At 42.4% G+C, this 14,535-nt stretch overlaps 1 protein-coding gene across 4 annotated transcripts; it reads left to right on the forward strand.

Moving 5' to 3' along the window:
* The first annotated feature begins 2,173 nt into the window (after positions 1 to 2,173).
* Positions 2,174 to 14,220, forward strand: LOC115197032 (bromodomain-containing protein 1). 4 transcript variants are annotated; one of them, XM_029758163.1, is made up of 13 exons: positions 2,174 to 2,703; positions 4,100 to 5,480; positions 5,623 to 5,779; positions 7,735 to 7,866; positions 8,102 to 8,230; positions 8,376 to 8,688; positions 8,847 to 9,116; positions 9,270 to 9,767; positions 9,883 to 10,009; positions 10,261 to 10,391; positions 11,729 to 11,838; positions 12,196 to 12,350; positions 12,533 to 14,220. In XM_029758163.1, the coding sequence occupies exons 2-13, from the start codon at positions 4,117 to 4,119 to the stop codon at positions 12,714 to 12,716; spliced, it is 3,570 nt and encodes a 1,189-aa protein (XP_029614023.1). In that variant the 5' UTR covers positions 2,174 to 2,703; positions 4,100 to 4,116; the 3' UTR covers positions 12,717 to 14,220. The 4 variants fall into 4 exon arrangements, with proteins under 4 accessions (XP_029614023.1, XP_029614020.1, XP_029614022.1 ...); XM_029758160.1 differs by lacking the exon at positions 11,729 to 11,838 and having other exon boundaries at positions 2,177 to 2,703; positions 5,623 to 5,791; positions 12,533 to 12,670; XM_029758162.1 differs by lacking the exon at positions 11,729 to 11,838 and having other exon boundaries at positions 2,177 to 2,703; positions 12,533 to 12,670.
* Positions 14,221 to 14,535: the final 315 nt, after the last annotated feature.

Genomic DNA, 14,535 nt, shown 5'->3' on the forward strand with positions numbered 1-14,535 from the left:
CAGCATCATGTTGTGGAGGTGCTTTGCTGCAGGAGGGGCTGGTGCACTTCACAAAATAGATGGCATCATGAGGGAGGAAAATTATGTGGATATATTGAAGTAACATCTCAAGACATCAGTCAGGAAGTTAAAGCTTGGTGGTAAATGCGTCTTCCAAATGGACAATGACTCCAATTATACTTCCAAAGTTGTGGCAAAATGGTTTAAGGACAACAAAGTCAAGGTATTGGAGTGGCCATCACAAAGCCCTGACCTCAAACCTATAGAAAATGTGTGGACAGAACTGAAAAAGCATGTGTGACCAATGAGGCCTACAAACCTGACTCAGTTACACCAGCTCTGTCAGGAGGAATGGGCCAAAATTCACCCAACTTATTGTAGGAAGCTTGTGGAAGGCTACCCAAAATGTTTGACCCAAGTTAAACAATTTAAAGGCAATGCTACCAAATACTAATTGAGTGTATGTAAACTTCTGACCCACTGGGAATGTGATGAAAGAAATAAAAGCTGAAATAAATCATTCTCTCTACTATTATTCTGACATTTCACATTCTTAAAATAAAGTGGTGATCCTATCTGACCTAAGACAGGTAATTTTTACTAGGATTAAATGTCAGGAATTGTGAAAAACTGAGTTTAAATGTATTTGGCTAAGGTGTATGTAAACTTCCGACTTTGACTGTACATACTGCACTACTGCCATTGTCGATATAATTGGAATGAGTAGAATGGATATTCCCATTTGAAACAGTGCTGGTTGGGGGGGAACAGCAAGTAGCCTCTTTTCACAGCCAATGTATCTCCGACACTTCGTTTGTTATCCTTTGATGTGCATTCTAAGATGGGAACTCCCAAAAATGACCAAATGTGATTGGATCTTCTTCGATTCTAATTCTATGGTCAATACAATCTCTGTACAAACAGAAGCTCTCAGGTTGCTTTTTAGCAACATGTCAACATCTTAAAGCACCCAACAGCGCTCTTGCCATCGCAGTGGAACTGTTGCCTGGTTGCATGGCCGCTTTCTTGACGTTCTTTGGGACTGTAAAGTTCGAACCTGGGTAAATTTCGATCTGCAAAAAATGAATAATTTAGTCATATGCTGTAAAAGACTAGAAAGCACTGTAAGTACAGTAACATAAGTCAAACGTTTACATCACAAATGATAAACCTACAATAGTTGTCTATGCCATCTCAATCTAATCTCAAAGTGAGATGGCAAATATAATCTACAGTAGCTACAAGAAACAACAAAGTAGTGATAAGACACTGAATGCAATTAGAAAATAAATCATCCCTACTTGTGAGATTTATGTATGTTTTTTATATGTATTCCATAAAAAAATTATATACATTTCAAAGCAACAAATGCATTAAACAAAAAACGAATGTTCTGAGTACATTTTGCATAATTTAAATACATATCTTTATTATATTTTTTTGTATGGGGGTGTGAGATTTATATACACTACCGTTCAAAAGTTTTAGAACACATCATTCAACGCTTTTTCTTAATTTTGTAGAATAATAGTGAAGACATCAAAACTATGAAATAACACATATGGAATCATGTAGTAATTAAAAAAGTATAAAACAAATCAAAATATACACCCTTTGCCTTGATGACAGCTTTGCACATTCTTGGCATTCTCTCAACCAGCTTCATGAGGTAGTCTCCTGGAATGCATTTAATTTAACAGGTGTGCCTTCTCAAAAGTTAATTTGTGGAATTTCTTTGAAATGTCATTCAATTTAATTTGGTTATAAAATTACACTCTACAACTACAAAACAATATGCCGAAACTGTTAATATGAGCATTTTCTAACCAAAAAACAATGTAATTCAGTGTCCCCCAGTTAGCATACTCTCAATTGCATGCCCAAATAATCTCAAAGTAACTTCAAACCAAGTAATTTCAAATTAAATTTGAAAAGAATCCTGAATACTAAACATTTTTATTTCCCCCTTGTCAGGCCCTAAGCAATGTAAAAATATGTGGAATTGCAGGAAATTATATATTTTTTTATGTCCTGGTGATGTTGTCTCAACTAGGGGTGGAGAAAACGACATTCACGACAGGAAATCTCAATCCAAGCTATATTCAAACATTAACAACACTACCACAACCAGATTGTCCCATCATATTTGCGATTTGAACCACCAGCCCTCCGATTGCTACATGCAATTGCTGAATGCCTGCTTCTCTATTTCTAGTTAGCCAACCAGCCACCCTAGGCCTCCGTGGGAAACGTTGTGCTACGAAACGTCAAATCTGACGTTAATTTTACAAAACCTTGATACCTTCTTGCTTAGACTCCCCGACCTCCTTGATGTTTGCATTTTCTTCATGCTCACAATTTCCTAATTTTCGCTGAGACGTAATTACGTCATGCCGTAACTGGGGAGCCGCACAACCGCATTGTTGTTGGCGAAAAGAAACCAGGGGCTGCTAGCTACTGATCGTTAACAAGTCGCAAAAGGACATTAGTATTTGGTAGCTCTTCAGAAATATTTATGTTTGTAATAGAATCGAATTTGGAATTTAGACCGTCGTCGTTTAAATTTATAATTCAAAGCTGCTCGAGCGATGCCCGTTGGATGAGAGGATTGTGTGTGGATTTACTGCTGCTGCTCTGCAGGCCACATCGCCATTGCTTGCAAGCGCTGCTGTTTTCAAAAGCGGAATTACTGAAAATACAAAGGTAACGTTAGATGGCTATAGCCAAATTTTCTGTCTCTGCACATATGTATGCTTTTCAGAACAACCTAAATGCATTTATACAAATGGATTATACATTCTCGTGAAGAAAATGATAACTTAAACGTACCGAATCGACTCGGATTCTTGTTTAGTCGGACGCCATATTTCCTTCCTTAGTTTATTGTGAACGTTAGCTAGCTAGCTAACTCTTGACTTGAGGCCGCTGGCGCTACTTTTACGGGATCTTCCTCTCCTAGCTCAATATACATATTATTTATGCCTGGCTCAACCTTCAACTAACGTTCATTTTAAAGCTATGTAGGTTATGCGCCTTACTAGCTAGCTACTAAGTTAACTACTACGTTAGGTGGCCACAATAAATTGGCTTTACGCTAGCAGTTAGCCAGCTAGCCTAATATAGCTATCTAGGCAACTCTACCATAACGATAGCTATCTAGATAGTTGTATTTTAAGTAGCACAATTTAGCATTGCCAGGATAGCTAATTGGTTCGATTTTTTTTTTTTTTTGCTGACGGTTGACTAACGTTAGCTAGGCTAGCTAAATGGTTGCTTAGCAATTATGTCAACATAATAAGATGTTGCGCGCAAGGGACTTCCCATTTGTTTCTCCCGTCTCACACTCTTCGTTACAATGTGTTCTGTTAGTTGAGGATACCTACATTTGTTGTCAGTGGAATTTCTAAAGAACAGTCGCCTGGTACCATTTAGAGTCATAAATCAGCTGCTGTGTTTGGCTTTCATTGTGTAATGTGTACATGCCCAGAGTCTGCCAAATCTTTCAATGACTGTCTCTTCGAAAAAGAGATGACAGCTCAGGCAAACTGTCTATTTAGCTATTCCTCTAGTTAGCATGTATTTTGAATGAATGCTCAACAGCGAAATGAATGGTATCTGTTTACTTATTATGCAACAAACAGTTAGCAACACTAATATTTTACACCGTTTACTTTCCAAATAATTTAGAATAGTTACATATTTAGTTTCTGGTTTCACAGAACAACAAGAAAGGTATGCCTCTCCACACTTCAAGTAGGCTAGTTTGGGACTTTGGGTGAATATGAAAGTAAATTTAGGCATATCCTAGGTTACTAGCAAGCAAATTGGCACAAGTACTGTAATAATATAGGCCTATCCAGGTTGTGGACAAATTGCATTTATTACATACACCTACTTTAATTTATTTCCCATCTGCACACCATAAGGAAGTAAAAGTGATGACACATTGTCGTCATGCCAATGATAAGCCTTCTGTTATGTCCACTCAAAAGAATAATAGACTACTGAAACCAAGAAAGGGAAATTGTGACTAGTGATATATTACAATCTTGGTTGGAATTGGCCTAAGTTAAATCTCAATCAAAGTGGGTGTTTTTAGCATTTTTTTAGGTCTTCATGATGAAGAAAAAAGTGCGGCATTATAATCGCATGTCCACGCCCCAGAGGCCCCCCTCTCCCATTAAACCTTCACCGAACAAGGAGACCCTGACATACGCCCAGGCCCAGCGCATGGTGGACCTAGAGATAGATGGCCGCGTGCACAGGATCAGCATCTATGACAAGCTGGATGTCATCGCCGACGATGACCCCACGGCCCAAGAGATCATGGAGTGCAACAGCAACAAGGAGAACAACGAGAAGCCCCAGCAAGTGCTGGTGCGCTCGGTGAGGCTCAAAAACAACCAGCAGAAGAAGAGCGCCGCCCTCACCACCACGCATGGGGCTGCCCCGCAAGGGAGCGCCCTCCTAGAACCCAAGTTCCGCGCAGTGGAGTACAACCTTCCCGCGGTGCCTCGGCGGCCCTCCATATATTATAAGTATTCTGAGAAGACTGCCGAAGAGCTGGATGAGGAAGTGGAATACGACATGGATGAGGAGGACTACGCTTGGCTGGATCTTCTCAATGAGAAGAGGAAAAGTGAGGGCGTCAGTCAGGTGTCCCAGAACCTCTTTGAGTTCCTTATGGACCGCTTTGAGAAGGAGTCCTTCTTTGCCAGCCAGGGTCGGAGCGACCCGCAGACCCTCATCGATGAGGATGCTGTGTGCTGCATCTGCATGGATGGAGACGGACAGGACAGTAACGTCATCCTCTTCTGTGACTCATGCAACATCGCCGTGCACCAGGAGTGCTACGGTGTTCCCTACATCCCTGAGGGCCAGTGGCTGTGTCGCCACTGCCTCCAGTGCCCCTCACGGCCCGCTGAGTGTGTCTTCTGTCCCAACAAAGGCGGTGCCCTGAAGAAGACTGATGATGACCGCTGGGGCCACGTGGTGTGTGCCCTGTGGGTGCCAGAAGTGGGCTTCTCCAACACAGTCTTTATCGAGCCCATCGACGGCGTCAGCAATATTCCGCCCGCCCGTTGGAAACTCACCTGCTACCTCTGCAAGGAGAAGGGCGCCGGGGCCTGCATCCAGTGTCACAAGGTTAACTGTTACACAGCCTTCCATGTCAGCTGTGCCCAAAAGGCCGGCCTCTACATGAAAATGGAGCCTGTCAAGGAAGTCACAGAGACGGGGTCACCCACTTTCTCTGTGAAGAAAACAGCCTTCTGCTGTGCTCACACTCCTAAAGGGTGCACCCGGAGACCCCTTGCTATCTACGAGGAAGGCCATGCTAAAAATGGTGTCTGTCACAAGAGGGGTGACAAAAGAGGGATGACGAGGTTAAAAGGGTGGCAGAAGAAGAAGAGCAAGAGAATAGTGGTGGTGCCTGAGGAAGAGGCTCCAGCTGTGCCTGGGCCTAGTATAACCCCCAGCAGGTTGGCATATTATTTTTACTTCTTTTGTCTACCAATAACTAAATATTTTCCTAAATAACAAACCTACCAATGAATGTGTGAAATGTACATTAAATACAATCATCCTGTGTCTGACCAATGCTAACATATTCTCCCCTCTCAGTTTCGACACGATCCTCAATCAAGTGTCTGTCCAGAAGAAGAAGGCGTTTGTGGAGCGGGTCCTGAGCTACTGGATGCTGAAGAGACAGTCGAGGAACGGCGTGCCACTGATCAGGCGGCTACAGGCCAACCCTCAACCCCCCAAACCAGAGCAGCCGGTCAGTCTAGTGGTCAGTGTAATTGTTTAGTAGTTTTCATGGTATCCGAATCATTGTGATAGACAATTGTGTCTGCTTTAAACATGACGTTGTTTTTAAACCGTTCTCCAGTGCTTGGAAAACTAAATAAAGCAGACTAATACTTGAATTGAGAAAAAGACAGTTTCCTGTGTCTAGGCCTTTTTTTCAAAAGTAGGTTTTTGGATGCTAGAGATATGGGCCATTTATCCATTTCAATATGGACTATAAAAAAAGAGAAGACATTTAATAGAAATTTGCCTAGTTTGTTGGTCAGTGGAGTCAAAAAAAAAAAAATGGATCACAGTCCATGTCCATTGAAGGTACAGTGCATCAGCAAGTATTCATACCCCTTAACTTATTCAACATTTTGTTGTTACAACCTGTTTTCAATATTGATTAAGTATACATTTTTCCTCACCCATCTACACACAATACCCCATAATGATAAAGTGATAACATGTTTTAACAAATGTTTTCACATTTATTGAAAATGAAATACTGAAACATCTAATTTACATAAGTGTTCACACCCTGGAGGCAATACTTTGTAGAAGCACCTTTCTGAGTAAGTCTCTAAGAGCTTTCTACACCTGGATTGTGCAACATTTGGCCATTATTATTTTCAAAATTCTTCCAGCGCTGTCAGTGGTTGTTGATCCCAGCATGACAACCATTTTCAGGTCTTGCCATAGATGTTTAAGCCGATTTAAGTCAAAACTAACTCGGCTACTCGGGAACATTCACTGTCTTCTTGGTAACAACTCTGGTGTGGATTGGCCTTGTGTTTTAGGTTATCATTCTGCTGAAAGGTGATTCATCTCTCAGTGTCTGGTGGAAGCAGACAATCAGGTTTTCCTCTAGGAGTTTCCTGTGCTTAGATCCATAAAAACAAATTATCCTGAAAAACTTCCCAGTCTTTAACGATTACAAACATACCAATTACATGATGCAGCCACCACTATGCTTGAAAATATAGAGAGTGGTACTCATTAATATGTTAAGGCAAAACCAATACAACACTGTATTCAGGACAAAAAGTGAATTGCTTTGCCAAAATGCTTGTAGTATTACTTTAGTGCCTTGTTGCAAACAATGCATGTTTTAGAATATTTGTATTTATTCTGTACAGACTTCCTTCTTTTCACTCTGTCAATTAGGTTAGTATTGTGGAGTGACTACAATGTTGTTGATCCATCCTCAGTTTTCTCCTATCACAGCCATTAAACTCTGTTTTAAAGTCACCATGGTGAAATCCCTGAGCAGTTTCCATCCTCTCCTGCAACTGAGTTAGAAAGGACGCCTGTGTCTTTGTAGTGACTGGGTGTATTGATGCACCATCCAAAATGTAATTTAACAACTTCACCATGCTCAAAGGGATATTTAATGTGTGCTTTTGATATTTTTACCCATCTACCAATAGGTGCCATTCTTTGAGGAATTGGAAAACCCTCCTGGTCTTTGTGGTTGAATCTGTGTTTTGAAATTCACTGCTCGACTAAGGGACCTTAGTGTGGGTTACAGAGATGGGGCAGTCATTCAAACATCATACTAAACACTTATTGCACACAGTGAGCCCATGCAACTTACTATGTAACTTGTTAAGCACATTTTTACTCCTGAACTTTAGGCTTGCCATAACAAAGGGGAATAGTAATTATTGACTTAAGACATTTCAGCTTCAAATTTGTAATGAATTTGTAAACATTTCACAAAACACAATTCCACTTTGACTTTGAGGTATTGGGTGTAGGCCAGTGACATTTCAATTTAATCAATTTTAAATTCAGGCTCCAACACAACAAAATGGGGAAAAGTCGAGGAGTGTGAATACTTTCTGATGGCACTGTAGCGCTTTGTCATTTTCTGCCGCCTTACCTGAGATTAAGGTCTTGTGGATGTTAATTAAAATGCCTTTTTGGACACTGATGTTACAGGATCGCAGGGTGGAGGATAATCGAGTGATGAAGGAGCAGCTAAAGGAATGGCACCGCCTACGCCACGACCTGGAGCGAGCTCGCCTACTGCTCGAAATGATCAGGAAGAGGGAGAAGATAAAGAGAGAGGAGGTACAGAGAATTGGTCTCGGGTTTTCAATCTGATAACCCCAGTAGTGAAATAAGAATGTTTATGTGACAGCATATCAATGGCTAGTAGTTGTAAGTCCTACCAATAAAATTAGGTCAAATTAATTTCCTTTCAAAAGATAATCTGCATTGTTAAAAGAGCTTTAGAATTGGTTGTTGGATCCCCTTGTAAATGTTAGTATACTACAGCTTTGTGCTATGTCCTGTAACCATTCAGATGAAGCTTCAACAGTCCGTTCTAGAGGTACAGCTCACACCCTTCAACATTCTACTACGAGCTGTCCTGGACCAGCTTCAGGAGAAGGACCAGGCCAAGATCTTTGCCCAGCCTGTCAGCGTTAAAGAGGTATGGTCCCCCATACCCCCAATAGAATGTTACTTTCACAAATTAAAAACAAATGGTACCCTCATAGAGATTGTATGTCGTTCTATTTAGTTATTTGGGTACCTTTCACTTAGCATCATGCTTTTTATTATCTCCCCATCCTCAGGTGCCTGACTACTTGGACCACATCAAGAACCCAATGGACTTCTCCACCATGAGGAAGCGCATTGAGGCCCACGGCTACAAGAGCCTGGAGGAGTTTGAGGCCGACTTCAACCAGATCATATTCAACTGCATGAAGTACAACGCCAAGGACACGTTCTTCCACAAGGCCGGTCTGCGTCTACAAGACCAAGGCGAGGCCATCCTCAGGAAGACTCGTCGGTATGCAGAGCGAATTGGCTTTGACTTTGTCAGCGGGATGCACCTACCTGAGCCGCCCATGGTGGAGGCTCTTCCCCCTTTCTCCTGGGACGATGGTAAGAACATAGTCTACATATGTTTACTTCTTGATTTATCTTGTACACAGCCTAAGTTATATGCTGCACACAGCCATTGATTTATGTTACTGTAGTATTGGGGAATGGGGAAATGTTTTGAGCTCAGCCAATCAAGTTGTTGTTTGTGTGTCTTGCAGTGGACCGGATACTAAACCCAGCCAACCGCCAGCACATGTCTTTGGAGGAGCAACTTAAAGAGCTGCTGGAGAAGCTGGACCTGAGCAGTGCCATGAAGTCCAGTCCATCTCGCAGCAAGCGACTGAAGCTGCTCAAAAAGACCATCGCAGATGTTCGCAGCGAGATATACCTTAAGACGAGGCACCCTGCTATCGTTTCCTCTGAACCGAAACCAGCAGATACTGAGGAGAAACCACTGCCTCCCACTGGACACAGCACACAGGAAGAAGGTACATATCAGGCTGTCCTAAAGCTATGAATTGGTTCAATAAAACATCCTATATATCTTACTTGATGAACTGTAGGCTATTAGCTAATGATTGTTTGTTCCACATGTCAAAATCATTTTCATGTTCTACTGTGCTTCTGTTTTGATTGTATAGGAGGCAAGTCTTTGCCCCCACCGAAACTAGAGCCATTGAACTCTTCACCGCCAGTTGTCAACTCAGACAGCCATTCAGAACCTCCCATGCTCAAGCCCATCAAATCCAATGCGGACAAGAGCCAGAAGACCTCCAAGTGCAACGGTGTCAAGACCGCTACCTCTGTACCCCAGGAACCCATCAACGGGCACATCTGTAACCCGCTGTTCCCAGTCAGTGACCTCAGTTTCGTGGCCACCTCTATGCTCGCAGAGCCCTCTGGCACGGGCAACAGGCGGACCAATGTGCTTTTATGCAAGTCCAAGAGTGCTAGCCTGCAGAAGCCCCCAAGGACAGCCGAGCACTTGCCCGGCTCCCCGCCGCTGGGAGCCAAAACCTTCCTTTCTGTTGTCATTCCTCGCCTTGAGACCCTCCTTTTACCCAGGAAGAGGACCCACAGCTCCAGTGGAGACTGTGACGAAGATGAGGAGGAATCGCCCATCAAGCGCCTTGACACAGGTAAAGCCCAGTGTAAATATGCAAATATCAGCTTTTTCTTCTCATTCATGTATAAATGTCATAGTAATGGAGAGACAAGTGGGTGTGTAGGCTCTGACCATTTCTTTGTCTCCAGGACTAGCTAATGGCTTTGTCGTTGAGCCAGAGAGTGAGGCTAGCCCCGGTAGGCCGCTGGAGCCTCGCCGGCGCTGTGCCTCTGAGTCCAGCATCTCCTCTAGCGGCAGCGTGCTGTGTAGCACAAGGTATGCTTGTTAACACCTCAGCACAATGGCAATAATGCAGACTCTCTGCTGGCAGCACTCTGCTGTGTAGCACCAGGTACAGGATTGGCAGTGGGCCTACATCACAGTGCCATGTTAACGTAATATATAGATCCTCTAGCAGCTGTCTGTAGTCTATCATCACTTACCAGGCAAAATGTTGCACTCGACTATTAGCGCATTTGCCATTTGCTCACAGTAGCCTACTCGGTTTTCCTTTGTTTTTACTGTAGCACGGTCAGAGTGCCAAAAAATGGAAAAGGGAGGCCATCCATGGCACGTAGGAGCACAGTGGACGACAAAAACGCACTCATCGCCTGTATCGAAAATGGGGACTTTACCAAAGCCGCTAAGATTGCAGCAGGTGAGACACTGGTTCTTTCTGTAAATAAATGCTAAGACTGGACTCAGATTATGAATGATAAATGTATAAAAAGTTTCTGTCTAACATTTCTATTTGGAATAGCTGGCAAAGTCATCTTGTCATTGCCTGCTACCCAAAGGCTTGTTCATAGTAGTTTGTTTTTAGCTTTGGAATTCTACCACTTTCAATAACTTATCGGCCAGTAGACATCACGGAATTCTGCTGTTCTTACATTAATTGGCTTCCCATGGACCACAAGTCTCAGCTTAGAAAAGTAGAGGGTAGCCTGAAATCCAGACCTGCTTGTGGCAAGGAGTGGAAGGTTAGCACAAATTGACTGGTACCCAGGCTAAGTAGAGGGGCTGTTTTTGTCCCGAATTGTGTTTTATTGATATTCATAGAATGAGTGTTAAGCAAGTTCTGAGATTGATAGCAGATATACACTGAGTGTATAAAACATTAGGAACATCTTCCTGATATTGAGTTGCACCCTCTTTTTCCCTCGGAACAGCCTCAATTCGTTGGGGCATGGATTCTACAAGGTGTCAAAAGCGTTCCACAGGGATGCTGGCCCATGTTGACTTCAATGCTTCCCACTGTTGTCAAGTTGGCTGGATATCTTTTAGGTGGTGGACCATTCTTGATATACACTGGAAACTGTTGAGCGTGAAAAACCCAGCAGCTTTGCAGTTTTTGACACTCAAACCAGTGCGTCTAGCACCTACTACTATTCCCCGTTCAATGGCTTGTCCGTATATAGTCTTGTGAGTGTACATAGTCTGGGGAACCAATGTATTTTGATTTAGACAAGAATATGTGTGCCAGCATGTGTGTGTGTTCCTTGGTAAGAATGCATCTGAGCGCAGTGTGACAAGTGACATGAGCTTGTTTGACAAAGGACAACTGAGGCTCCCAGCACTCTGCGTTCTAACACTGGGGCCAGGGCAAACTTTTTTTTAACAACCCTTATTCTGTCACCATCTTGTCCCAGTGGCCTGAGCTGACATGCCCCAAGGCACCAATGGTCTCCTGGTTCCCCAAGTCTAGACTAAGAAATCCCACTTCCTATACATAATTCAGCAGTTTTCGGTCATCTTCTACTCTGTCGCAAACGAAGTAATGGTTACCCTCTGCAATTCACATTGTTTCAAATTTCTTTCAACTAAAACTGTATTTCAGTGTTTTGATGCCCTGTAATACTTCCCTGTGTGTGAACGTACTGTATGTTCATGTTTTTGTGTGTCTCCTGTCAGTGTGAGCATGGCTTTTAGAGTAGTTTATTGTCTGTTTGCAGTGAACCCCCCATAACTTGCTTGTCATTATTCCTGCTTCCGTAGAAGTTGGCAACGGAAATATTTGGATGCCTGCTAGTGCTGCAACATATGTACTGGAACCCCTTAAACTAGTTTGGGCAAAATGTAGTGGATATCCCTCCTACCCCGCCTTGGTGAGTTTGAGTGAGCGCATGTCCCAGACTGGCCAATGCCCATCTATATATGTCCCATTTCCATCCATTCCTCTCATCGTAAGTGGTGTAGCTCGTGTTTGTGCACGCCCTGCAGCTAGCTGCTAAACTTCAGTGTGTTGTGGGTGGTATGAGTTTGTTAGGAGTCACACGGATTGCTTACAGCTTTCTGGGTGACTCAGGTAGCATGGCATCTGTGTGTGGTAGTGTGTGATTGTGTTAATGTACGTTCCTGTCCACCAGTTTGAACCTTTGCTGCACCACAACCAGGATTCCCTGCGTCCTCTTGTTTTCAGGTCACTACAACCAATCACTTCTCTCTCCCCCTCCCCCATGCAGATCATAGACCACAAGATGCCGAGGGCGGGGTGTCACCACAACGGGGTCTCTCTCCCTCTACCCCCTCTGGACGTCCTCAGGGTCGGCGAGCAGATGCAGTACAGGTCCGAAGAGAAACTCTTCCTCGTCCACTTCTTCGACAACAAGCGCAGCTGGTGAGACAACACTCCTCTTCTATAGTTTGACACTTGTAATAATCTTCAAACATGGCCAACAGTTTATTTTTAATCAAATAGAGTTAGTGCTCAGGTTATCTTGAGTTGCAATGGCAGTCAGGGGTAATATGATGTAGCATAATTCTAGCATCATCCTAATGATACGTCACTGTCTTTGACAGGCAATGGCTTCCTAGAGCCAAGATGGTTCCCTTTGGTATCAATAAGACTGTGGACAAGATCAAACTGATGGAGGGCTGCTCCTCTGGCATCCGTAAAGCAGTGCAGACCGCCTTTCATCGCGCTGTGAGCCACCTGAGCCAGGTCAAGAACAAGCCTAGCAGCAAGCCCTGCAATGTGGACTAAACCTGCTCATGCATCCCACCCCTCACCTCTAGGTGGAGCCCTTCTTCAACTCGTCTTAGTTTACTTGATATTCCACAGCAGTCCCAGTATTCCTCGTGTTTACTGTGTACTGGGGGAGAATCTAAAGCCCTCAAGTAAGTAGCCCTACGGTCTCTTGGTGCAGGTTTCCATTTCACCTCATGTCTTGATTATATCAACTGAGCTGCTCATGAGTAAATGGTATGTGTATGACACCACTACACGCATGCTCCCTTTTAATCTATTCCATTCTAAAAACTTTAGCTGGCAACATGTAATATCCACATGAATCAATGAGCTATGCAACTGAACTCAAGCGATTGGGTTGGCGTGTGCAAAAACCTTAATACCGAGTCCTAGAACTGACTCACGAAATCACTAGTCTAACCTGATGAATGTTGAATTTCTGTCCTGTAATATGCTGCAACTTTCACTGCTGCAACTTCCATCATGATTCTCACCCTCACTCCCATTTCCTCTCTGCAGTTGCCCTGTATTTAACCCTGTAAATACCTGTACAAGGCGTGACACTAATTTATTCTGTTTTCAGTTATTGGTACTGCGTGTTCACTTTCTTGCTATTTATGCTGTAGGGGTGATTCATGTCAGCACTATGGTGCTTATTAAATATTTGCTGGTGCTACAACCTGTGCAAGTCTTGGCTACAACTGAGATTCATCCAGGGCAAAATATATACTGTATCGATTGAACGTTTGTTTTTATTTCAGCTACTTTTTTTATGGTTTCTTAAGTTATTGAAGTTTATGGACAAGCTTCTCTCTGCATTATTGTGGGTTTTAAATACAATAATGTTTTTATGGGACTTCGTGTGTTTGTTTGTACATATTTATATAAATCTATATAATTGTATACATAAGATGCTTTCAATGTTTAAAAAGCAGAAAGTGCATCATTCACACAAAACCAAAAATTTGCTGCCCAGATTTTCGATTCATTTTTTAAATTTGTATTATTTTTACAGTTTTTGGTGTGTGTGTGTGTGTGTGAGTGAGAGAGAGTGAATAACCTGTAAAACGTTGTCTTCGTTCACAATGGTGTTGACTGTGTTACAGGGACCTATACCATGACCATAGGTGAATGTGCCTGTACTAATTTATTGTAAAGGAGAAATGTATATGCATTACTTTATATAGAAAGAATTGTAAGAGATACTATTGTCTCACTAGGAGCCAACTGTGTAAAGGCCATTTTTGCGTATTGTTTGTTTTAATCAGAGGCATTAATCTTCATGGTGGGGTGATAGAATCCATTACATTTTATTCAGTTAGGAGGATCTGGGGTAGCAGTGGGTAGATTTGTTTTTTAAAAATCCATTTTTGTATGGATGTTCTGTAAATAGACTTGGTACTGGTCTTATTCTCTGGGAAAACCACATTATAGCCAATGGGAGTGGATGCTGGCAAAGTCCAGTATGTTTTTATATAAAAACACTGAAAATAAAATAAAAATGGTATTGAATCACTGATTTTCTGTGTGGTATGGATTTTGTGTTCAATGATATGAAATTAAGACAATTACATAGACGACCACAAGAAGGAGCTATGCCACCATTGTATGGAGTGCAGCTGGAGAGTAATTCATTTAAATTATGTTTAACCATGGCCCAGGGCATCGTGGAGCAGGTCAAATCACAAGTCCACCTTCATCTAATACATGATGGTACAACCATGATCAAGATAAAAAGTTGCTGTCATAAAGTAGCTTAAATGACCTTTTTAAAACATTTAATTCCTTAAATCTCTTAAATGCTTTGACATTGATCTGTCATTACATTTATTTT

This window comes from Salmo trutta, chromosome 7 (assembly GCF_901001165.1).
Source record: "Salmo trutta chromosome 7, fSalTru1.1, whole genome shotgun sequence".
In the NCBI taxonomy this organism is placed as follows: domain Eukaryota; kingdom Metazoa; phylum Chordata; class Actinopteri; order Salmoniformes; family Salmonidae; genus Salmo; species Salmo trutta.